Source organism: Neolamprologus brichardi, chromosome 20 (genome assembly GCF_056152115.1).
Source record: "Neolamprologus brichardi isolate AB-2024 chromosome 20, ASM5615211v1, whole genome shotgun sequence".
Classification (NCBI taxonomy): domain Eukaryota; kingdom Metazoa; phylum Chordata; class Actinopteri; order Cichliformes; family Cichlidae; genus Neolamprologus; species Neolamprologus brichardi.
Window position 1 is genome coordinate 23,587,878 of NC_142123.1, and position 26,493 is coordinate 23,614,370.

The window sequence follows — 26,493 nt, forward strand, 5'->3', positions numbered from 1 at the left end:
ATACTTACACATTTTTATAAAATACATAATAAAATGAATGACATAAAAAAAATTAAAAATGAAATTAAAAAACAAACAAAAAAAGCAAGATACATCAGGAAATGTTAAGAGCAAGTGTATACAGGTATATTTTTTGAGTTTACTGGATGGTTGGACTGATTAAGCTGATCTAACAGTAACAGACTTGTTCCGGGGGCTAAAACAATAAAAGCACTGATTTTAAGTGATTTACAAGTAATATAGAAAAATTTGAAACTGTATGGAATAGAGAGCAAATGTGCATATTTGTAAAAAAAAAAAATGTTTTCTTTGTTAGGAATTAAAATAAAGATTGTAGTTTTTGGGCTGAAATACTTCAACTTTTTAAAATTATACAAAGATTTTTTTACACTTTGTAATGACAGCAATTAATTATATTTATTCAGTTTATGTTTGCACAAGTGTGGCTTCAAAAACATCACTGCATAGAAATATCACTGTAACACTGAGTTGGGTTGTCTGTACTTGTGCCAAGTTTTGAGCTTTGGTTGTAAAACTTTGTGACAGCTCCTTAACAATGTGCTTTGTTGTGTTGTGCTGACTGTAAGCTGTGTAGTCATAGCTCTTTCAGCACAAGTGAACTTGTTGTTTTTTTAAATACTGACAAATGTCAGCAGGTAGTCAAGGTGAGCCACAGAGGGTAATATGCAAAACAAATCTATGAACATGTTTGCGTCACATGCATAACTTAAAAACCTTTCTCTATTACAAGTGCAAATGAATTGCCAGAATTCATAAAAAGACAAAACATGGATTATAAATAATAAAACATAATATGAAACAAAAACAGACAGATGGGGGCATCAAATGAGGCAATAATGAGGGCATTAAAGACATGTAAAAGTTCACTTTCATTTTTTCCATTTCTTCTGGCTGGTGTAAGTGAGGTGTGGTAGATCATGGTTCAAAAGGAAACTAAAATTTGAACTTGTTGATGCATTTTTGCTGACTTTTATTATTCAAAACTTTTTTCTTAAAACTGCGGGGTGTGGAACCTTTTTTTTAGCTTCTACAGTAGGAAAGTTTGAGAATGACTGGATTAAAGTACATACAAGAACGCATAGGGGGTTTCTGTGTTTTTAAAGCAAGCCTGCTTGTTTTAGAAACACAGTTTGTTTCGTTATTTTACTTTGCATGGGGTGGTTTTGGCAATGATCTTCCCACACAGGGTGTTGTCCATTAACAGTTCTTATCTGTTTTCCGAAGAAGTGATTTTATCAGTGCTGCTGGTAAAGGCTCTGAAAGGCTGTTTTGCTTCAGGCCATAAAATAGTTATTTTAATGTCTGTGAAGGTTCTCAGTCATCCAGGTCATCGTAGTCAAAGGAGCTTGCAAAGAAAAGCGTCTGCACTTCTTTAAGTTACTTGAAGACGTTTCACCTCTCATCCGAGAAGCTTCTTCAGTTCTAAGGTCAAATGGTGGAGAGTCCCAGATATAAACCTAGTGGGAGTGTCCCCCCACAGAGGGACAAAAGGACCCCCTGATGATCCTCTAATTGCCTGAGCCAAGGTGTGAAACTGGGTGTGGGTCCCAATCAGCCAGAGTTTCGGATGAGTTCATTGTGAAACCTGGCCCCACCTTATCATGCGAATTCCTGAGGTCAGATGGCCCAGGATGTGAGTGGGCGTTAAGGCATCTGGGAAGGGAACTCAAAACTGGATTATAGATGGCAGAGAGTTGGTGTCGTAAACCACCGCCTCTGTTCAAAGATGGTCGCTCACAGTGGACATAGATGGCTTCTTTCACTCCTCTTTCAAACCATCTGTCCTCTCTGTCCAAAATGTGAACATTGGCATCCTCGAAAGAGTGTCCTTTATCCTTAAGATGCAGATGGACAGCTGAGTCTTGTCCTGTGTTATTTTAATATTGTACTTGTCCTGTGTTATTTTAATATTAAAGACAAACATCCCAACAGTAAAAAAAAAAAAATAAAAAATCCTAGCAGACAGGAGCCGGGGCTCTATTCCTCATCACTAAATAGGCAAATCATAGACAAATTGGATAGTCACTGAAAATGTATACTCCCATGTACATTATTTTCCAGAAAGCAATCTTCTTCCCTTTCCCTACCAGACTCAGAGGAATTGACAAAGTTTTTTTTCTGAAGGTTTTGGAGATCTCCATAGCTGCACAGTGCCACCACAAACTTCAGTAGTTGTAGGGGTAAAAAAGTTTCCCAAAACTGATGGTTTTACTTTTCCCATGACATGGCGTGTGGGTTTCCTTTATTTGAATCGGACTGCAACGCTTTAAACACAATGTTTTAAAGAGGATCAAATTATTGCTGCTACTCAATTTGATGTGTTTAAAATACATGAAAAGATTTCTGTCACTTAGTTTGAAAGAAAGCGAAGCAACTATGAAAGCTTTTATTATCAGTGATCAAATCACTTCTTGAGAAAAGGGGATATGGACTGTAACTAGGTAATAAAACCTTTGGGGAAAACACTTGGGAGTTACATTTTATAACCCCAGTTAGGAGTGGTGTAATTGTTCAGTATTTCCAGATAATTATGCAAGTTCCTGCTTAGTTCCTTCAGCTCAATGGCTAAATGAAATAAATCAAATCACTTAAAAAACAACTGTATTATTATTATTATTATTATTATTATTATTATTATTATTATTATTATTATTATTAGCCACTGTGGACATCACCAATACCCTCCCACTTCTCCAACCCTTCCACCTTCTGGGAAGAGATACAGATTAATCAAAACCTGAAGCAACAGCTTAAAAGTCCTTAACTCCTTCTGTCCTCAAGACTGTAGTAATATGCGGGGTAGTGGAAGTACATAAACCATGTTAGTCTCACTTTTTTTTCTTTTTTTTTTTTACTAAATGCAAAAGTCTTGAGCCACAACTAATTTCTTTCTAATTTGCTTTCAAGGAGTTCCGGTAAAATTTTAAAGGGATTTATTTATTTGACTTAACTATTTGACTTAACTATTTGACTTAACTGGCTGTGGCATCAGCAAATACTATTAACTATTTTTTTCTGTGTTCTAGCAAGCTTTCAGTAGGTCAGCGTTTCAAGATTTCATATATTTATACAGTGTTACAGTTTGTAACAAAAGCTGCCAACTTCTGCTGTCAGGGTTAATTAAAATTAAAATGAAAAATTAAAAACAAATAAAAAATGTAAATAACAGTAGAGCTTACTATTAGTCATGAAAATATGTGTTATGAAGAACAAAAGGTTGTATTTTAAATCTGCTATTTACCCCAATTTTAATCCATTTCTTCTTTTTTTTTAGTCACAAACACAAACAAAACACTACAAACACTACAAAAATTATCAGTGTTTGCATAAAGAATCATTTGTCTTCTACTGACAGAACTTGGGTTAGTTTGTGTTTTAAATGTGTATTATAAATAAAAGTCACATGCCTCAAACCTGAAGGGAATGAATCTGATTCTTGGGCTGCTTTTTTGGTACAATTTTCAAACATGCTTTCTAAATGAAGATACCACAAAAGCCGAAAAGAAAACACCATTCCATTTCTTAGCCGAGAAAGAATATCTATAAAGCTATATAACTCTAAATAAAAATGTGTACAATAAGGCACTCAAATCATTCATCATTAACTGATGGAAAACTATGAGTTTCTATTCATTTAGTTCTGTAATGACTTCATCGCGTCTTTACCACAATTGTAACAAAAGCAATGTCAAGTAGCTTTGGAAAGATCTGTAAGACCTGAAACACTGAAAGACTTGTGTAGCCTATCCCCAACATGCTATACTTGTAATTGACTTCCTCTAGAAGTCTGAACATGCCAGGCGCATTTTGGAAACACCCGCTGTGGTCTCATAAGGTTTATATCGAACATCTGGACACAATGAGAAAAGGTACACTTCAAGACAAAAAGGTGCTGAAAGCCTCAACCAAACTCTTGGACTACATGTGTTTAGGTAAACATTTTAACAAGCACTAGATTAAAAACATTAAAACAAAAACTTTAAAAATACAATTCGTTTTAGACCTAGTTTGGACAATTGCCCTGTACGGAGCCCCGCAAGTGACATTGGAGAAAAAAAAAATAAAGATGAACTTTTGCAAGATCTCCCAAAACTTTTCCCATCTTGGTATACCAGGAAAAAAAAAAAGCATTGCAATTCTAATAATGTTGTATCATGTGCTAACTTGTGCACGCAAGGGCTCAGGTTACCACCATGAAACAAATAAGTCATGTGTGGCCTCCGTATTTTTTGCTGCATTTGATTTGAAGTGGAAATTCTGAATTTGTGTATAAAATTCATAAAGTCAGAGAAGCCATACGACCAAGATTTCACAATCCTATGACAGCTTTGCATATAAACAGCAGGGAACCTGTAAAACTTGGAATCTGTACAGCTACTTTTGTGCATTTGAGACTCACTAAATAAATCATACACAGAACACTAACCAAGTTCTATTTGTGAATATGAAGCGGTTTTAATCACACAAAAGGCCTTGTACTATATTGATGGTAATTGATGAATGACAATGAAAAGTTGCTTTTCCAACTTTACAAATGGAATGCAGTTAACTCTGGAGTGAGATTACTCCAATGTGTGACATCCGGGGCAAATCAAACAACGCATTTGTCCTTCCCTTTGAATCAGTGCTGTGACTACATGTATTAGTCTTTATTGTCAACATTTAAATTGTCTGTATTAAAATACAATCAGTATTGTGTAACAATCTTTAGCCAGCCTTTGTTTGTTTCATATTTGGACATTTTTGTAATTTTTCAAAATTTTTTAGAAGTGTGTTGGGGATTTTCTTCATTTAAGCCATTTAACACTGACCTTGCAAAAATGCCTCCACCACTTGTGTCAGCTAACAGAACATATTTGGTAATTGTAGATATATTTTTTATATATTTTTGTTGTTGTGTGGTTTGAGGGGGTGACAATGTCTGCTTGCCTTTCTGTAAATAGCCACTTCAATCACAAATGGTGTTGTGTGCGCACACAGACAAGTGAGCAAAAAACTAATCTTAAATTGTCCCTTTAGACATTTTGTGGTGAGTAGCCTGTTGCAAAAACACATAATCTATTCCAATGTATTTAAGTGAACCTATAAAAGATGCCCAAGATACAGTTACAAATACATATACTCACAGACACACAGATGCAATACAATACAATACAATTCTATCTATTCTATATTATATAATATATTATAATACATAATATAATATCATAGACTAATTATGTTTTTAAATGTGATTTTATGTGGTTTTTAGTTTTTTTTTTCTTTTCTTTTCTAGCATCTTTATAGGTTTTCAAGCAAACGGGTACTTTTAGTCAAGGTGAAAACTGTACACACCCACACAGATACAGATAAAGATTTCGATTACCTCATGACTAGACATATACAGCTGATTTGTAAAGATATCCCTCCCACCGGTATCTCTCTGCCAAAGCTCACATTGGCATGCAGCTGAGTTTCTACTCAAGTGCATTCAAGTAGTAGTCTGCAACGAATTCACTTCAAAACTAGCCGTCCTGTGGGTATAATATGGAACTAATACACCCAATTCTACTTTTGATTCTGGTAAGGCTTAAGTATTTAAATCTACATGTAATGTTGTATTACTTCTGCCATGAATTTCAACACAAATATTTTAAAAATATGTCTAATTGTTTTACTAATTGTGTTTATGACGATTATGTCTGTCAACATTATACCGAGTTATAGCCAGTGTTTAAAGATGAAAAATCTGCTAAGAATTTTCATATAATACTCATAAATATGCTGTGCTGCACATTTACTGCAAGAAATGTTTCCAGTGTAATCTTTTGCAGTGTTGGGGAGTCCACAGATCATCTTCACAACTTTTGCTGCGTCAAAAAAGAAACTGGATCATTGATTCCTTTACTATTGATGAAGGTTATCAGGGACCTTTCCCATATTCACTGGGCAAAGTGAGTGTATGCCTTTAAATGTAACACATATCATGAAATAAGGAAGGATAATTCCAAAATTCACTGCTCGTGTGTCTTATGTTTGATACAGATTGAGGTTGAGAAGGACCTCGTTCTTTTTATGATACAAGGACAAGGTGTTGATGAGGAACCAACGCAAGTGTTAGAAATCAATTCATATACAGGAGAAATAAAGGTCCTCCGTTCTGTGGACTACGAACAACATCAAACTCTTAAGGTAAGAAGAAATTAAAAAAAAAACTTATGGAAAGTAAAAGCTATGCATGGAGTGAGGTTTGATTATTTCATCTTTCCATTTCAGCTTACATTTAAAGCACTTGACAGAGAAAAACATGAAATAGAGACACAACTCGGGATTTCTATAGATATTTTGGACTCAAACGACAACCCTCCAAAATTTCTGTTTGAAAAGTACACTTTCACCATAAAAGAGTCAACATCACAGGGTAATTTTCTCATTTGGAAGGGAATATTATTTACAATTGTAATGCTACTGCAATGAAGTTATGTTTTTTGTGACAGTGAATCTAAATAAAATAATCATTATTTCCTTTTGATATTAACAGGCACTGAAGTGGGTAGAATTCAAGCAACAGATCAAGACATAAGTGAGATATATAACAAAGTTGACCTTAAAATAGTTTCAGTGGAACCTAAACCTAAGGATCTTGAGTTCTACTTCAAAGAGATTGATAAGACAGGCATTGGAGTCATTTCTTTTAAAGGATGTCTGGACCATGAGGTGAGAGAAATTACTGCTTGATGGCAAAATTCTCAAATTAAAACTTTCCATTTTAATCTTTCAACATGAATCTCCTCAGATTTCAATAGTACAACTAAATTCAATATGTTTGACATCCATTTACATTCAAGATGATCAATATTTTATTTTTCTCCATCAGACAGCTGAGAAATACACCATTATAGTGGAGGCCAAAGACAATGGAAAAAAACCGCAATCCAGCTCCTGCACCATCATAATCAATATAGAAGATGGAAATAATCACCTTCCTGTCATCACACAGCAAACAGTTAGCAGTTACTTATTTCAGTCACAATAATTTATTCAATGAAAATCATTTCCTATTTTACAACTTCCTCTTTTGTGACCCGAGGGCCCAGAAAAAGTGAAAGAAGGACAGACAAATGTTCTTGTTTCACGTATACAAGTTCATGATGAAGACACCAGAGGAACTCCAGCCTGGAGAGCCAAATATACAATCCAAGGAGACACAAACAACAACTTTAGAATAACTACAGATCCTGAGACAAACGATGGACTACTCCATGTGGAAAAGGTATTTTTGTGATTATGTTTACAGTAGACTAAACTTTCCAATCTAAGTAGTTCAAAACAGTCTCTGTGGTGAAAACCCTGTCACATTTTTTTAAATTAACCAACATAAGCTCTTTTTTATCTTCAAAAATTAGTATATAAAACACAGAAAAACATAAAAGAGATTTTCCTGGCCTGGCTTTTTATAGCAGATAACCTTAAAAATAATTTGAAGTAGAACAAAATTTGGAAGAAAACCATGACTCAGCATATGAACATTACCTGATGCTGCTAAAGTGAAGCAGAGCAAAATTACAGAGGTTTTATTAGACACAGCTAAGCGTTTTGCAATTTGGCATAAGTTTAAAAAGATTATATTTATTCAGTATTAAACAGGAGAAATGAGACTTTGTTGTCAGAAGTCATTTATATATAAAAAAAAAGCAGTGACCAACAGTGCTGTAAACAACAGTAGACTGCTTGGTAATAAGCAAGCGAATCATGTAGAAAACAGATTTGAGATGGGGAAACTGTTCTTGAAGTGCACTGAGAGAGAGAGAGCTGTGCAGGAAGTGTGATTTTATCATAGTGGAAGCAAAACAACAAAAGTAAGAGGGAATTCATTACGATGTTTATGTAAAGCGAAATGTGAACCGGCGAAGCATAGTTTTGATCTTCTTTTGCTGCTGGTTCAGTCTATTTTGGTTGGAGAGGGACAAAACCTACAGCTTTACAATCTAGTGCAAAAAAAGACAAAAACACAAAGCGCAGCCCCGACCTATCAGAATCTGTGAGCTGTCGACTTTCAGCACTGACTGTTTACGTGAAAGAAAGCCGACATCTCACTCATTGTGATGCATCGGGTCCGCGCTCTGTGCGTGAGTCTTTTTGTGGAATCCATTTACCTCCTCTCATTTACTGTTTTAGATGTTTTGTGGTTGCTGAAATAGTTTTGTGAGATTCTGGCATTTCTGGCAAAGTACATTTATATTTAAAAATCGATTCGGGATTTTAACAAATCGATATGGCTTTATTCAAGCTAAAAGCAATTTTAATCGGGTAGCAAACAGTTTTAACCAAAGCCATGTTTTAAAAAGCCCTGGAAAAATATGATAAGTTATTGTTGGGTCTGCACTTCCACAGGCCCCGCTGGTTTAGAAACCTATTCCCATTAACGACAAGCAAGGAAACAAGACGAACAGCTTTTACTTGCTAGCAAGGAAGACTGGCTGTGGGAGCTGAACACTCCTCTCCTGTCTCCTAGCCAGAATCAAATAAACAGCCTTCCTCGCAGCCTTTTATTTCCATGACTTACAAATTTAAGTAACACAATGACAACATTTAACAATTTGACTCCAACAGTTATGCTCTTTTACAGGCTTTAAACTACGAAGATGGTGCTCTGAAGAATATAACTATCACTGTAGAGAATGAGATCCCCTATTATTCATGCAAAGTGGAAAAACGCAGCTCCACTGGTCTTTGGAAAGTAGTTACCACATCTGGTTCCGCTGCTACTGGGTCTGCAATGAGCTTCGTAGCTGGAACAGTTGCATCCAGCCGTCAAGTGATCGTGACTGTTGAGGATGTCAATGAGCCTCCAGTCTTTGACAAGACTTCCATAGAAACTGCGGTCCGTGAGAATGTTAAGGAAGGCCAATACCTGGCAACACTCACAGCTAAAGACCCTGATGTTGCCAACAAAAACACATTTAAGTAAGTCTTGACAACTATACAACTACATGTCACTTTTACAAGACAAAAACATACAGCATTACTACATCAGTAGACACTTTGAAAATGTCTAACAAACCATTTCAGATACATTATAGGACACGATCCAGCTGGTTGGATTAAAGTGGACCCTGACACTGGAAACATTACAACATCAAAGCCCTTGGATCGAGAGTCAGAGTTTATTACAGACAACATTTATGTAGTCACAATATGCGCTGTTGACGATGGTATGAATCGATAAGTATTCACATATTTGGCCCATGATTCATTTACATTTCCTCATTACATTTCTAAACAAGGTGCAATACTTTTTCATTACCAGGGAAACCACAAATGACAAGCACTGCAACTCTTAGTATCTATGTTAAAGATGACAATGATCATACTCCATACCTGGTTGTAAGCACAATTGAAATGTGCCAATCTGACGGACAATCCTTTGCCAACATCACAGCCTTAGACTCAGATGTTGAGCCCTACAGTGGCCCTTTCACCTTCAAGCTCCATGGAGATGTTGAGGGCAAGTGGAAGATTGACCCTGTCACTGGTAAGCTTTAGAGTCTGCAGATACTCAACCTTTTATAACTCACAAAAACAGTGTCACTTGTATTAAATATACTTCTAAGCCTCCTTTATATAAAAGTACAAGTAGTATATACATAGACTGCCACAATGACTGTTATACATCTGATTATGTATTCATTTTGGACACACAGGTTATTCAGTCAACTTGGTTAAAGAGCCTACAGTTCATTCCAATCACCATGAGCTGTCGCTAGAAGTTTCTGACCAACAGGGGAAATCAGCTTTCCACAACCTGTCAGTTACTGTTTGCAGCTGCTTAGACTCAGAAATCCCAAACTGTCATGTGAGGACATCTGGCACCACACTAGGAGCAGGGGGAGTGGGAATTATTTTGTTGGCCATGCTGCTGATTACAGGTTGGACACATGTTTCAAATATTTCAATTATTATAAAGATATAAGATATTCTCATTTTTGTTGTTGTTATTTAAAAACGATTAAAATATAATAATAAAAAAAGGTCTAACAATAAGAAATAACTTTGACTATAATAATAAGCTTTGGACTTCTTCTGGGAAAAAAATGTAAATGAGTTTTCGATGGGTGTTTTTCAGTTAGATTTAAGTACTTATTTTTATGCTTGTTAAGATTTTGAAAAATGTTTTTTTTTTTTTTAAATATTTTTTAAAGTAAAAGTGACAACAAAATAACAGGGATTCATTTCAGTCAAAGCCTTTCCCTAATGTAATAGAATTATAACAGCAATAAACATATAGCATGTTTTGTATGTCATGTTTGTGGTTTTTATGCTCCAGGTTTGCTACTTTTGGCTCTTCTGATGTCCTGCAAAAAACAGATCTTCAAATTCAAAGACGATTTATCTACTGAACAACAACTGATGACGTCTAACACTGAGAATCCAGGAACAGACTGTTCAGTAAATACATTTATCATAAATCACACACACACACACACACACACACACACACACACACACTCAAATGCTCACTCACACAGATATTTGTTGGTTTTTAAATTAAAGATTACAAACTGTACAAATTGGATATTTTCATTTTGCCTGACTTTTTAAATGTACTTCAGCAATTGTAATGACTGAAATTATGTAAACATAACTTCTTGTTTTTGGTATAAAAACCTTAAAACATCATTACTTTGTCAAGGTGGCCATTGTGAATCAGAATGGGAACGAGATGCAAGAAATATCTCAAGTTAAAACTGTGAAAATGAGTCCAGTAAGTGCTACAAAATATATATTATTGTAATAACTAGTTTGTAAAGAGCATTTTTGTAATATACCATGCATTGTGAGAAATATTTGATGTTTTTCAGGCGTTTCTTCTAAATGACTCAGAAACCAACACAGAATTCCTCAAGTATCAAAAAGAAAGCTCGGTGGCACAACCTTTCATTCGTGGAAGCTTTATGCACATGGTACAGATATTATGATTACTGTTGTTTTATTTGTTATTATCACTAAGTAAACCTGTGATACTTAAACAGGTAGAAGTTAAGAATTTTGCTCATGATAATTTTCTGTTCATGAAATTTATCAAATCTCAGAAGTATTTAAATGCTTGATTTTTCAGTCACAGCGGGGATCAAACGTGGGAATGGGATATCACCAGGGACAATCTGTGAGTGGGGTATGTAATATTTCTTTTCATATGAAACCTTCTGAAAGTGCCGGACCACCTTTTCTGTCAGAACTGATTTCATTCTACAAGAAACCAGCATGAAATGATTTGAGATTTGTGACATGGTGAATTATTTTGCTGGAAGCAGCCATCCAAATTTGGGTACACTGTGGTCATAAAGGGACAGACGTGGTCAGCAGTAATACTCAGGTAGGCTGTGGCATTTAAATGATGTTGACTTTGTCCTAAGGGGTCCAAAGTATACCAAGAAAATATCGCCCACGCCATTACATCACCCCCACCTGATTGAATCATTTCTATAAGGATGGATGAACCTGTGCTTAGATGTTGTTTATCCAACTGTTCCTATCATCTATACTTCACAACAGAAGCCAATACATCCAATGGTCTCTTGTCCATTTTTGGTGAGCCTATGGAAAACATAGCCTCAGTTTCCTGTTTTTAGTTGACAAGAGTGACAGTGTGGTCATCTGTTGCTGCTGTAGCCCATTTGCTTCACAGTTGAGGTGTTGTGCAATCAGAGGTCCTCTTCTGCCTATCCTGTTAGTAACAAGTGGTTACTAATGCTGGCTTCATGTCAGTCCAAAGCAGTCTGACCTTTCCCCTCTCACCCCTCTGCCAGCAACTCATGCTTGAATTGGCCTGGATCACACACATCTGCTACCTAAAACTCAAAAGAACAAAGAACAACTAATAATACTCATTAATAGATGCTACTTAGTTGTCCTTGTTTTTAGTCCCCTGCTCTTTCAAGAAACTGTTTAGCCTTAGAAAAAAATATTAAGCCTTTATTTCTTTCGGGTTTTGGTCTTTTTTTTTTATGAGATTGATTGAAAACTAAAAAAGCACAGAATAATCTGCTGGCCTTGCTTTATTACATTGTATATTATCATAGACTTTAGCAAATGGATTCTTATTGAAATCATTTGTGCCAGGAAACAATGTCATGGTTTGATGTGTTTGTTTTGCGTTTTTTTCTTCAGCTGATGAATGAAGCAGTACATGGAGGATTACAAATGAACTCACTAACCTCCCAGTACCGGAGGGAAGGATCAGGGTCAGCATTTATTCGTGGAACCGTCATGCGGAAGGTACTGAGATTATTATTATTATTAGTATAATTAGTAGTAGTAGTAGTATTGAGTATATCTGTTTGACAAAGTGGTTGTTAAGGATTTTGCTGGTTCTTGACATTTTGCTTTTCTGTGAAGTTTCAAAAGTATTAACCAGTTAATGCTTGATTTTTCCAGTCAATGGGAGCAATATCAAATAGTGGAATGAAACATCTCCAGAGGCAATCCAGACATGGGGTAAAGCAAAATGAGTCCTTTTGATGTTAAATTTTCCAGAACTATTTTATAATTTCCACTCACCAGCCACTTTGTTAGTTACACCTTGCTAGTACCCTTTTGTCGTCAGAATGGGATGTATTCAACAAGGTGCTAGAAATATACCTCAGAAATGTTGGTTCCTATTGATATGATAGTGTTTAACAAATTTTGCAGAAGTGCAAATCTCCAATTCCACCACATCCCATAGATGCTCTGTTGGATTGATATCTGGAGACTGTGAATTAAAATATGCCATTTGAGTGTAGCGAAGTTATTGTTATGTTCAAGAAACCAGTTTTGGTGTTGCACATTATTGTACTGGAAGGAGCCATCAGAAGACCATTGGTTTCAGGTTTCCCTGTTTCCATTAAGAGATGCACTTCTGCCTACCCTGGTAGGATCGAGTAGTTTTTACTGTTGCCATCCTAGCAACTCAAAGCAGTTCACCCGTCTCCCCATCACCCCTCTGCCAGTAACACTGAGTTGATGGAATGTGGTTGGCTAATTAGAAATGTGCATTAATGAGCAGTTGAACAGTTATTCCTAATGAAGTGGCTGTTGCGTGCAATTCCTACTATGGAACAACGTTTGTTGTTAACAGGTATTGTCGATGTAACAACAGCCTCATATTAGAGGATAGATAATAAAGATGAATATTGGCATTATTACAGAATTGGAGATAATTATATACACATAATCCTGCTACCAAATACTCATTAAAACACTTAATAACTGATAAAAATCCTTAATTCAAGTCAAAGACGGGAACACAGTTTTGTCGGGACAGAGAGCAGCCACTGTGTGTGCATATTATTATGCAAGTAGTATGCAAGTAGCATAATATTTGCAAGTAGCATAATATATGCTACTTGGTTTAATTTGTGTAATGTGTTCTTCTTTAGCCCCTTGCTCTTTTATTTTTAAAAGGTTTTAAACACAGAAAAGTACAGCATCAACTGTTGCTCTAACATTTTTCAGTATGATAGGCTTGGATGACAAGCCTAATCATAATTAAAATGATTTCAACCATGAAATGCTGTCATGCTTTGACATTTGTTTGTTTGTTTGGTTTCTTTTCAGCTGACAGATGAAGCCGTACGTGGAGCATCACAAACCGGGTCAATAATCTCAGCTTTTCAAAGGGAAAGCTCAATGGCACAAGGTTTTACTCGTGGAAGCTTTATGCGCATGGTACAGAGATTTTTCTTAAAGAACTTGTACTTACTCTTGTTATCATTAAGTACATGTGTCATATTTAAATAGTTAAGAATTTGTTAAGAATTTTGCTCAGTAATGACATTTTGCTCATTCAATTCTGTCAAGTTTGAAAGACTTAACTATTTAAATGCTGGATTTTTTCAGTCACTCGGAGGATCAGCAAACAAAGGAATGGCACATCTGCAGGTTCAATCTAAGCATGGGGTAAAGCAAAATTTTCTACAGTTTTGTCATTTATGGTCAACTACAAAGTCTTATGTATTACCTTAATTCCTATTTAAATTCTAATATAATTCATACAACTTCCTGTTTCTACTTTTTAAGATTTATATGGGACTAGACCACCGTAACCAGCTACTAAATGAGGTAATACCAAAAAGGATAAATTCTCTCCAGGAACAAGGAAAGGAACTGGGCGATTATGTGCCTCATGTATATAATGAGGAGGGAGACACAGAGCATAACTTTGAGCTTGATGCAATCTCCATTGCTGATGTTTCCTTTGACCCTGAAATGGATCTGTGTGACAAGTTCACTACTCTGGCCTCAATCTGCATGCCTACTGATGTCACCACAATACAGAAAATCCAAACAGCAACTCTTGTCCAAGAGGAAAGCCATGAACTAAACTGGCAGAAACTCACATTAAATGAGGTTTACATTTCACAATAAAGTCACTAGACCTCAAGTATAAGGTACAATATGAAAAGTCATAAATATTTATTCAGTTGTCTGGGAGCATGGTATGGTAAGATGCAGTGTCATGTCATAGTGTTTACAATAAAGACTGGGTAATGCAAAAAGTAATGCAGAGGGGTGAATATGGTATTTATCAAATCTGATTATTTGCACTCTGGGAAACATAAGATCAATTGTACTAAGTGGGTAATGCTTTCTACTTTCGTTTGGGTTATCTTGAGCTTCTGTTCTCAAAAGTGTTTTTAAGGTCACTTTTTTGATCTTTTTCTATTGCGACATTATATATTTCAAGCGTGTCAACTGTTTTCTTTGTCCATTAGAGGTTGTCAGTTAAGCTTGAATGCATGAATCTTAAAGGCATGCAGGTGTGTCTTTTGCAAATAAAAGCTTTCTCAAGAATAAATGATGACTGCCGCTGTAATGTAATTCCACGGTATTTCCATTTTGGCACGACAAACTTGTCAAACTAGTTCTCATTTTGTTGTTTAGGCTCCATGTTATCAAAAGGTGCTGGTGTGGGCGTGCTCTCGGGTATCTGTGGTTGTATGGGTGTGTTCATGTTTGTACATGCAGGACAGTAAGTCTGCTGACTGCTTCGGTGAGGAGGATGGTTGGCCTTCTCCCACACTGTCTGAGCATCTGGGTGCATCTAATAAACTGGTTAATATGTTGCTAAGGATCATTGTAATCATGTTTTATGTGCATCAAATGTTTGTATAGTGGTAATACTAATAAACGTGTTAATCTGAACCTCTCAAACAAGATTCTCACTATAGTTCTATCACTATCGTGTTTATTAATCTAATTCTTGTGAAACACTGACTCCTTGTGGTTTTACAAAGAAATTGTTATATTTGTATTCGTGCCTAGTTATATTAAGCCATATTCATACAGTAAAAATACTTCTGAACCCTCATACCAGCAAAGGTAATGTTGGGAAGTGCATTAAAATTATATTTACTAAACTAAGTAAATATCTAATGACTTACTCACATTTCATTAATGTCTAAATCTGTCAGAAGCTTCTACACAAGCCTGACTGAATTAGTTTTTCATTATAAATGGCATTCTTGTAAGCTTTGTCATTGCACATTTTTCTCACTAATTAAAAAACATCCAAAGATGAGTAAAATAAATCTCAGGTTTCTTATCAATGCTTTAGATTTGTCAGATGGGTTAAAGTGTCAAAATCCTAAACGTTTCTGTAGACAAAGCTTTATTTATTAGGGGGTGACATATTCGATGCCAAAATGTGCTTTTAGTAAAGACTAGTCTATTAGTCTATTGCAACAGATGGAAATCTGAGCATAAAAGAGATAAAAACAACTGTAAGTAAAAAAGAAGTCCAGTCTCAAAGCAGTCAACTTCTATTGCTCCACTTGTTCAGAAAAATACTGATAATAAATCATAATAAGTCCATCAACTAAAGCTTGGCCAAAACAGGGTCATGCAACAGGACAATGGTTCCAAGTACACCAGAAAATCTACAACAGAATAGCTAAAAAAACCAAAACAACAACAACTAACGAATCACGTTTTGGTATGACTTTACAAAAACTCTGCATAAATAAAAACCTGCAAACCTTATAAAACAGAGCCAACGACATGGGACAAAATTCCTCCACAACCATTTTAGACTTCCGTTTGTTGGTGGTGGTTCTACAAACTATTGAATCATGGCTTGTAGTTCGTATTTCACATGATAGCATCTGATTTACTCATCAGCTTGGTTACGCCACTGATTATGGCATGTCTCAACTTCCATAATCATAAACCTTTGGGGGGGGGGGTTCATTTAGGAATACATATTCATTCCTAAGTTTAGTCTTTAGAAAAATCAACATAATTTATTAATTAACTATTGTAAAGAATGGAATCAGCTTTCAAGAAAAATGTCTGAGGACAAGACAAGGAACACAAGAACAAATTTATGGTGGAAAGTGAGGCGAGAACCTCCTGTAAGGGTTCACACTGCACACTTAATAAAAACGTGCTGCTTTTGGCAACCTCTGTCAACATTTTATTCACAAAAAGTAAATTACACATGCATCTTTAGATATGCATCTAAGATCAGACTTGGGACTAGATAGACTCGTAACCTGAGGTCAGCAAACCAAAATCTTTTAGTGGTCCCCCACACTCGTTTTAAAACCCGAGGGGACCGATCTTTCCAAGCTGTTGCACCCAGATTGTGGAATGCACTTCCCCTATTTCTACGGGGTTTGGACTCAGTGGAGACCTTCAAAAAGCAGCTAAAGACATTTTTATTTCAAAAAGCTTTTAATTAGACCAGGGTTTTCATGGTGTATTTTATGACTGTATTATGTTTTTACCTTGTAAAGCACTTTGTGACATATGTCTGTGAAAGGTGCTATATAAATAAAGTTTACTTACTTACTTACTTGGGACAGTCAATGCAGCCAGAGTTTTCACTGCAGTTGTACAGGTCCCAAAAGGGTCAGAATCCCAGTTACCTTGACCACAAAATGAGGTGATGTAGGATTTTGAATTTCATACAAAAGGTGCAGCTACTAAAAATTTCAGATGAGTTTGCATTTCGGTGACCTTGACCTCCAGGTCAGAGGTCAGGTTTTCTGAAAATTCTGTGAATGCAATATCTGGAGAACAAAGATGACAAGGAGCATTGGCACCCCCCAGTGTTTTTTTTGTCCATCTGTCAAAAGTCATAGCATGCCCACTGCAAGAATATGTGACACAGAATTCTCTAAAACCACATCAACTTCAAGAGGGAAGGCTGCAGTACAGTTCTGTGCAAAAGTCTTACATCACCACTGTTCTGCACACCTAACTGGCTGAAATATTATAAAGTTTATATCTAATTATTTCCTTGAGCTCACAATGACGTGCTGGAGAAATCATGTAAGATCCCTTAGCAAAAGTAACAATAGCATATTACACATAAAACTGTATTAATGCGAAACCGTACATAAATGCAATCAAAAGAAAAAGTACTTACAGTGTTATGTGAATCAGTATTAATGATGCAGTTGTTTATGGTTGAGCTCATTTTAAATATTTCTGTTTAACCTCCAGTGCTACCTGATTGCTCCCTTATCCACAAGGAGTTGCTACAGGCTGTAGCAGCATGTTTTGATCCAACACATTTTAATGCTGGATGCCCTTCCGGATAAAAACCCAAAGAGGCCTAGCAAGCGAATCTGTAAATCACAACACTTTGGAGATACTGTTTAATCTCAAGTAGTGCATCATGTACTACATATATAATCATATGTTTGTGTTGGCTGTCCAGTAAGGACTACATCTCTCCAAATAAACAGCTGTCAATGAGCTCAAAAATACATTTTTTAAACTTTGACTTAAAAGTTTATATCAGGTGTATTTATTTAAGAATGTATTTATAAAATGGAAAAAAAAAATCAGATGAATTAAAGCACTGTTCAAATGGTTAGGTGTGATTATCTGCAGAACACTGTTTTTGTTTTGTTTTTTCGCCTGTCCCGTTTGGTGCTTTTGCCATCAGAATTATTGTCTAAAGGCAAAAAAAGATACCCAACGGATTTACTTTACCAAATGGACCATCCCGGCTTGCCGTATTGGTCTATTTGATCCACCTTTGCTTTTATTGTTTATTTTATTTTATTTTCACTTGCTACATACGTAACAGACATGACTGGAGGAAAGAAAAGTGTGTACACCTGTGAGCATGAGCGCACTTGTATTTAAAACGTTCCTTCATGTAATGATCTTCTAGAGGGTGTGGGGAGCCATAGCCCCGTCCTCCAGGGCATGAAGCAGGTATGGAGGAGATCCAGGCTCCAGAGATCCAGAAGCCCCCAGAGCACAAGAGACCAAGGAAGACCAACAGAGGGACAACCGTGCCACTCTCCCAGAAAGAGCTGAGGAGAGCCCCAGATGAGGGGTCACTCAGCAGCCACAGAGCAGAAGCCAGGGGGGGTTGCAGTGACGTGCCCAAGCGAACCCCAGGCTCCAGGTCCCGACAAGCAGCCACCAGGAGTGAGCCAGTGTGTACCTGGACACCCATCCCCGGACACAAAGAACCACCAATACACCGATGTCTGAGGGCGTCTGCCACTGGACCCACAGGGAGGCCCCACATTCCAGACCCCAATCGGACAGCCTCCATCTGCAGAACACTGTTGAAAAATGAAGGAATAAGCATATTATTTCAGCAAAATCAGGTTAAACTTTGTGCATTCAGTTAAGTCAGCGACTTCTCAGAACCACTCATCTGAAAATGCTGGTGGTCCCTCCACCTCTTCTTCTTGCATGTTTTATTAAACCAGACATAGCAGGATTTGACTTCAAGTTCTATCATCAACACTTTTCATACTGCACTCTAACTCCTCTAGATTACACATGCTTACCAGGGTGGTTATTAACAGGAAACCTGTGTGAAGCTAGCTCTGTTTCCCCACAACACACAGATGGTAAATGCTGAAGTCAGAGCAGGGAGCCAGCTGCAGCTTATCTAGCATGCTGATCTCCTATCAGTTTCCTATAAACGAACTGCCTGAGAAGAAACTGTATGCTATACATTATATATCCAGTATATATGTATGATTATCTGTTGGTTTTTTTGTTTTGTTTTGGGTTTTTCGGTGTTGGGGGGATGCCGGGGTTGTTGTTTAAAACACAACTACAGTGGGGCAAAAAAGTATTTAGTCAGCCACCGATTGTGCAAGTTCCCCCACTTAAAATGATGACAGAGGTCAGTAATTTGCACCAGAGGTACACTTCAACTGTGAGAGACAGAATGTGAAAAAAAAAAAATCCATGAATTCACATGGTAGGATTTGTAAAGAATTTATTCGTAAATCAGGGTGGAAAATAAGTATTTGGTCAATAACAAAAATACAACTCAATGCTTTGTAACATAACCTTTTTGGCAATAACAGAGGTCAAACGTTTACTATAGGTCTTTACCAGGTTTGCACACACAGTAGCTGGTATTTTGGCCCATTCCTCCATGCAGATCTTCTCAAGAGCAGTGATGTTTTGGGGCTGTCGCCGAGCAACACGGACTTTCAACTCCCGCCACAGATTTTCTATGGGGTTGAGGTCTGGAGACTGGCTAGGCCACTCCAGGACTTTCAAATGCTTCTTACGGAGCCACTCCTTTGTTGCCCGGGCGGTGTGTTTTGGATCATTGTCATGTTGGAAGACCCAGCCTCGTTTCATCTTCAAAGTTCTCACTGATGGAAGGAGGTTTTGGCTCAAAATCTCACGATACTTGGCCCCATTCATTCTGTCCTTAACACGGATCAGTCGTCCTGTCCCCTTGGCAGAAAAACAGCCCCATAGCATGATGTTTCCACCCCCATGCTTCACAGTAGGTATGGTGTTCTTGGGATGCAACTCAGTATTCTTCTTCCTCCAAACACGACGAGTTGAGTTTATACCAAAAAGTTCTACTTTGGTTTCATCTGACCACATGACATTCTCCCAATCCTCTGCTGTATCATCCATGTGCTCTCTGGCAAACTTCAGACGGGCCTGGACATGCACTGGCTTCAGCAGCGGAACACGTCTGGCACTGCGGGATTTGATTCCCTGCCGTTGTAGTGTGTTACTGATGGTGACCTTTGTTACTTTGGTCCCAGCTCTCTGCAGGTCATTCACCAGGTCCCCCCGTGTGGTTCTGGGATCTTTGCTCACCGTTCTCATGATCATTTTGACCCCACGGGATGAGATCTTGCGTGGAGCCCCAGATCGAGGGAGATTATCAGTGGTCTTGTATGTCTTCCATTTTCTGATGATTGCTCCCACAGTTGATTTTTTCACACCAAGCTGCTTGCCTATTGTAGATTCACTCTTCCCAGTCTGGTGCAGGTCTACAATTCTTTTCCTGGTGTCCTTCGAAAGCTCTTTGGTCTTGGCCATGGCGGAGTTTGGAGTCTGACTGGTTGAGGCTGTGGACAGGTGTCTTTTATACAGATGATGAGGTCAAACAGGTGCCATTCATACAGGTAACGAGTGGGGGACAGAAAAGCTTCTTACAGAAGACGTTACAGGTCTGTGAGAGCCAGGGATTTTCCTTGTTTGAGGTGACCAAATACTTATTTTCCACCCTGATTTACGAATAAATTCTTTACAAATCCTACCATGTGAATTCATGGATTTTTTTTTCACATTCTGTCTCTCACAGTTGAAGTGTACCTCTGGTGCAAATTACTGACCTCTGTCATCATTTTAAGTGGGGGAACTTGCACAATCGGTGGCTGACTAAATACTTTTTTGCCCCACTGTACATACATTCAGTACAGTATAGCAAAGTATAGCACACATTTATGATACAGATTCAGATTATTGGATGGATGAACTTAAAGGCCCATTTATCAATATAAACCCTCCCATCTGTCTTCTAAAGCTCATATTGGCACGTAGCTGAATTTCCACTCATGCATTTAGTGAGTAGACTGCACAAATGTCAAAGCAAGCCATCTCTTCGATATAATATGGAGTTGAAACACCCGATTCTGCTTTTGGTTCTGGTAAGAGTTAAATATTTAAAACAGTACTTATTGTTTAGTTCCAAATTTTCTTTTACTGTCTCAGATTTCAACACAAATTTTACTGTAAATAGCACTAAGAACACGAGAACCACATTTTATTAATTTAACATTTATACTATTTATTTTCACATTCAAGAACTAGAAGGAGCACGTATGAATTAAATCATTAAGAATTACACAACTATCTTGGTCAATTATTATGTCTGTCAACATTATACTGAGTTATATCCAGTGTTTAAAGATTAAAAATCTGCTAAGAATTTTCATATAATACTCATAAATATGCTGTGCTGCACATTTACTGCAAGAAATGTTTCCAGTGTAATCTTTTGCAGTGTTGGGGAGTCCACAGATCATCTTCACAACTTTTGCTGCGTCAAAAAAGAAAATGGATCATTGATTCCTTTACTATTGATGAAGGTTATCAGGGACCTTTCCCATATTCACTGGGCAAAGTGAGTGTATGCCACATATCATGACATAGAGAAGGACAATTCCAAAATTCACTGCTCGTGTGTTTTATGTTTGATACAGATTGAGGTTGAGAAGGACCTCGTTCTTTTTATGATACAAGGACAAGGTGTTGATGAGGAACCAACGCAAGTGTTAGAAATCAATTCATACACAGGAGAAATAAAGTTCCTCCGTTCTGTGGACTACGAACAACATCGAACTCTTAAGGTAAGAAGAAATTTTTTAAAAAAAAATCTAAATGAAAGTAAAATCTATGCATGGAGTGAGGTTTGATTATTTCCTCTTTTTTGCCTTTCCATTGCAGCTTGAATTTAAAGCACTTGACAGAGAAAAACATGAAATAGAGACACAACTCGGGATTTCTATAGATATTTTGGACTCAAACGACAACCCTCCAAAATTTCTGTTTGAAAAGTACACTTTCACCATAAAAGAGTCAACATCACAGGGTAATTTTCTCATTTGGAAAGAAATATTATTTAAATTACTAATGCTACGGTGTCAAAATTGTGTTTTTTGTGACAGTGAATCTAAATAAAATAATCATTATTTCCTTTTGATACTAACAGGCACTGAAGTGGGTAGAATTCAAGCAACAGATCGAGACATAAGTGAGATATATAAGAAAGTTTACCTTAACATAGTTTCAGTGGAACCTAAACCTAAGGATCTTGAGTTCTACTTCAAAGAGATCGATGAGACAGGCATTGGAGTCATTTCTTTTAAAGGATGTCTGGACCATGAGGTGAGAGAAATTACTGCTTGATGGCAAAATTCTCAAATTAAAACTTTCCATTTTAATCTTTCAACATGAATCTCCTCAAATTTCAATAGTACAACTAAATTCAATATGTTTGACATCCATTTACATTCAAGAAGAGCGATATTTTATTTTTCTCCATCAGACAGCTGAGAAATACACCATTATAGTGGAGGCCAAAGACAATGGAGAAAAACCGCAATCCAGCTCCTGCACCATCATAATCAATATGGAAGATGGAAATAATCACCTTCCTGTCATCACACAGCAAACAGTTAGCAGTTACTTATTTCAGTCACAATAATTGTGTCACAGTCAGACGGTCCTTCCTGGACGCCCTGCTTGTGGTGTATTTTGTGTGGTGCGTGTGTGTTTCTCTCCCGCCTTCTTCCCCCTGCCCTCCAAGCCCAGCTATGTTTGGACATCCGTGCTTCCGGGAGAGTGAGAGCGCGGTGACCCCTGACCCAGAAGTGCCTCCAATCTGCAGCCGACACACCTGTGCCTAATCTGAAATCATAATCTTAATCTAGTACCTAATCTTGTACCTAATCTTAATCATTAAACGTGACAAATTTATTCAATCAAAATCATTTCCTATTTTACAACTTTCTGTTTTGTGACCCGAGGGCCCAGAAAAAGTGAAAGAAGGACAGACAAATGTTCTTGTGTCACATATACAAGTTCATGATGAAGACACCAGAGGAACTCCAGCCTGGAGAGCCAAATATACAATCCAAGGAGACACAAACAACAACTTTAGAATAACTACAGATCCTGAGACAAACGATGGACTACTCCATGTGGAAAAGGTATTTTTCTGATTATGTAACACACACATATTTACAATTAAATTTTACAATCACTCAAATTGCAGAGTTGACTCCCTGATTCCCAGCGTTGATATCAGACCCTTAGACAGAGCACCTAAAGCTTTAACCATATCTACGTTTTGCAGAGGTAGCAGTTAAAAAATGTAAATACTTGATGAACAGACACTTATTTTGAATAGTCCAAACAAGATTTGTATCTTAATTACTTTTACAGGCTTTAAACTACGAAGATGGTGCTCTGAAGAATATAAGTATCACTGTAGAGAATGAGATTCCCTATTATTCATGCAAAGTGGAAAAAACGCAACACCACTGATCTTTGGAAAGTAGTTATCATATCTGATTCTGCTGCTACTGGGTCTGCAAAGAGCTTCGTGGCTGGAACAGTTGCATCCAGCCGTCAAGTGATCGTGGCTGTTGAGGATGTCAATGAGCCTCCAGTCTTTGACAAGACTACCATAGAAACTGTGGTCCGTGAGAATGTTAAGGAAGGCCAATACCTGGCAACACTCACAGCTAAAGATCCTGATGTTGCCAACAAAAACACATTTAAGTAAGTCTTGACAACTATACAACTACATGTCACTTTTACAAGACAAAAACATACAGCATTACTACATCAGTAGACACTTTGAAAATGTCTAACAAACCATTTCAGATACATGATAGGACACGATCCAGCTGGTTGGATTAAAGTGGACCCTGACCCTGTTGACGATGGTATGAATCGATAAGTATTCACATATTTGGCCCATGATTCATTTACATTTCCTCATTACATTTCTAAACAAGTTGCAATACTTTTTCATCACCAGGGAAACCACAAATGACAAGCACTGCAACTCTCAGCATCCGCATTAAGGATGACAATGATCATACTCCATACCTATTTGCAAGCACAATTGAAATGTGCCAATCTGACGGACAATCCTTTGCCAACATCACAGCCTTAGACTCAGATGTTGAGCCCTACAGTGGCCCTTTCACCTTCAAGCTCCATGGAGATGTTGAGGGCAAGTGGAAGATTGACCCTGTCACTGGTAAGCTTTAGAGTCTGCAGATACTCAACCTTATATTACTCACAAAAATAATATATTGAATAAATTTCTGAGCCTCCTTTAAGTTAAAAAAAAAAATCCACTGACTGTTAGCAATGCAACTGAAAATCCATTCATTTTGGACACACAGGTTATTCCGTCAACTTGGTTAAAGAGCCTACAGTTCATTCCGATCACCATGAGCTGTTGCTAGAAGTTTCTGACCAACAGGGGAAATCAGCTTTCCACAACCTGTCAGTTACTGTTTGCAGCTGCTTATACTCAAAACCCCCAAAATGCCATGTAATGAAATCTGCACTAGGAGGAGAGGGAATTATTTTGTTGGCCATGCTGCTGTTTACAGGTAGGACACATGATCAAAATTAATCAAGTATTATGAATAAGATAACTTGTAATTGTTGTTGTTATAGCTAAAGATGATCAATACATAAAGACAAAAATACAATTCTCCTGTGAGTTTTTTCTTTTAATGATAAGCAGCAACTTTAACCCTGATAATGTTATGGCAAAAAAAATAAAAAATTTCTCCGGAAAAGAACATAAAAAGAGTTTGATGAGAGCTTTTTTTTAAAAAAAAAAAAAAAAAAAAAAAAAAGCAGAAAAACTACTTTGTCATTGAAACTAACAAAATATCTTATTTTAGTCAAAGAATTTCTTTTTGAAGGAAAAACGTGAATAAATCAAAATCATAATGTGATACACAAAGTTTTTTTCCATCTTTTTTCTTTTAAATTAAACTGGCCTTAAAGATGTCTTCCCTGATGCAAGAGAATAATAACTAATTATTACTTTAATACTTTAAGGACATATGCATTTCTTTGTGTGGTTTTTATGCTTTAGGTTTATTTTCTGTGGCTTTTCTGATATTCTGCAAGAAAGAGACTGTAAAAATCCAAGATAATTACCTTGAAGAACAACTGATGACGTTTAACTCTGACAATCCAGGATCAGGCTGCCCAGTAAATACTTTATCATAAAATTACATATACTTTCTTTTTACTGTACGCTAATACAAGAACACGTATTTGCACACAAGCACAGACACTTTTTTGTGAATATTTGTTGATTCTCTTATCAAGTGACTTTTTTAATGTATATGAGCCTATTAAATTCTTTTAAAAGTGATTAAAATAACTTAGACCGAGATATAAGACTTAAATATAATTATCCAACAGCACAAGTTTTATTTATTGAATGTATTTAAACTTAATTGTGACTGGTTTTGGTGGAAAAACTTAAAACACTATTACCATTTCTGAGGCAGGTGTCGGGAACCAAAATGAGAACCAGATGCAAGAAATATCTTACAGAGACTTTTGTTGCTATTGTTAAGTCATCTGAAACAAGCTAATTCATACGACTTTCAACTTTCAAGACTTGAATGGGATTCTGTCTATATTCTCTAAAAATTCTACTAAATAAGGCAATAGCAAAAAAAGTATTAAATCCAGCAAACATAGATCTAAACAGCTAGATTCTGTTATTAATGTATTATCTCTTCTTTTTCACCCCTTTGTCTATATTTTTCAGAATTTGAATACTCTCCAGCAGGATGCTCTCCGCAGATCACAACTTTGAGCTCAGTGCCAGCTCAGTTTCTCATGTTTCCTTTGACCCTGAAATGGCCTGGGGTATCCGTACTCTGGCCTTGATCAACAAGCCCGCTAACTTCAAATATGTCTCATAAGTGTATATTAAAATATTATGAAAAGTAAGGCATTTTAAATGGCTGCTCTTGATCGAAATATTAGCTTAACAAAATGCAAAGCCAGAGTATAGCTCAATTGTGTGAGATGGTAGTATGGTATGATGGGGTCTGGGTTATGGGAAAAGAAAACTTGACTTTAGAGATGAGAATGGTTCACATGCTACTTTCACTACGGATATCATTAGACAGTGATAGTGGTTAGATAGTGAATGTGGTTATCAACAGTCATAACAGGGAAATGCTTTTTACTTTCTTTTTACCTTAATTTTGAGTTCTCAACAGTTTTTAAGGCATAGTTTTAATTTTTCCTATGGTTAAATTTCAAGTTTACTGTACATCCTTTCCTGTCTTGTTAGTACAAAAATGTTATTTTATGCCATCAATCTACAGACAATCCTATAAATAAACTCCTGGAATCAGAACAAATTATGTTTTTGTGACAGGCTGTTAGTAACAAAATGCCTGAAGATACAACTTAAAAAAAGTTTTTGTTATCATCAGCAAGTGCAGGCAAAGGTTTTAGCAGTTTTCAAGTCTGAAGAATGGGAGCGTGTGTTAACACAGTGCCACATTTGTTAACTATGTAGGCCTCAATTAGCTTGTTAAATGTTAAAGTTAATGAGAGCACAATTAGAAAAGGACAGAATACCTATGAATTGTTTGAAATGAGAAAGCATTTTCTCTCTAGAAACATGACAGTGTTGATTAGGTT

At 36.7% G+C, this 26,493-nt stretch overlaps 1 protein-coding gene and 1 pseudogene across 2 annotated transcripts; both read left to right on the top strand.

Moving 5' to 3' along the window:
• The first annotated feature begins 5,547 nt into the window (after window positions 1–5,547).
• On the top strand, window positions 5,548–14,464 carry cdh26.2 (cadherin 26, tandem duplicate 2). 2 transcript variants are annotated; one of them, XM_087833833.1, is made up of 20 exons: window positions 5,548–5,583; window positions 5,820–5,954; window positions 6,046–6,192; window positions 6,277–6,421; window positions 6,542–6,717; window positions 6,878–7,006; window positions 7,091–7,273; window positions 8,630–8,967; window positions 9,073–9,215; window positions 9,311–9,535; window positions 9,705–9,929; window positions 10,328–10,449; window positions 10,694–10,765; window positions 10,863–10,964; window positions 11,120–11,176; window positions 12,172–12,279; window positions 12,439–12,498; window positions 13,600–13,710; window positions 13,882–13,941; window positions 14,062–14,464. In XM_087833833.1, exons 1-20 carry the CDS (start codon window positions 5,548–5,550, stop codon window positions 14,407–14,409), a joined length of 2,922 nt encoding a protein of 973 aa, XP_087689959.1. In that variant the 3' UTR covers window positions 14,410–14,464. The 2 variants fall into 2 exon arrangements, with proteins under 2 accessions (XP_087689959.1, XP_087689960.1); XM_087833834.1 differs by having other exon boundaries at window positions 11,126–11,176.
• A 3,751-nt stretch (window positions 14,465–18,215) lies between these two features.
• On the top strand, window positions 18,216–25,760 carry LOC148096993 (cadherin-like protein 26; annotated as a pseudogene).
• Window positions 25,761–26,493: the final 733 nt, after the last annotated feature.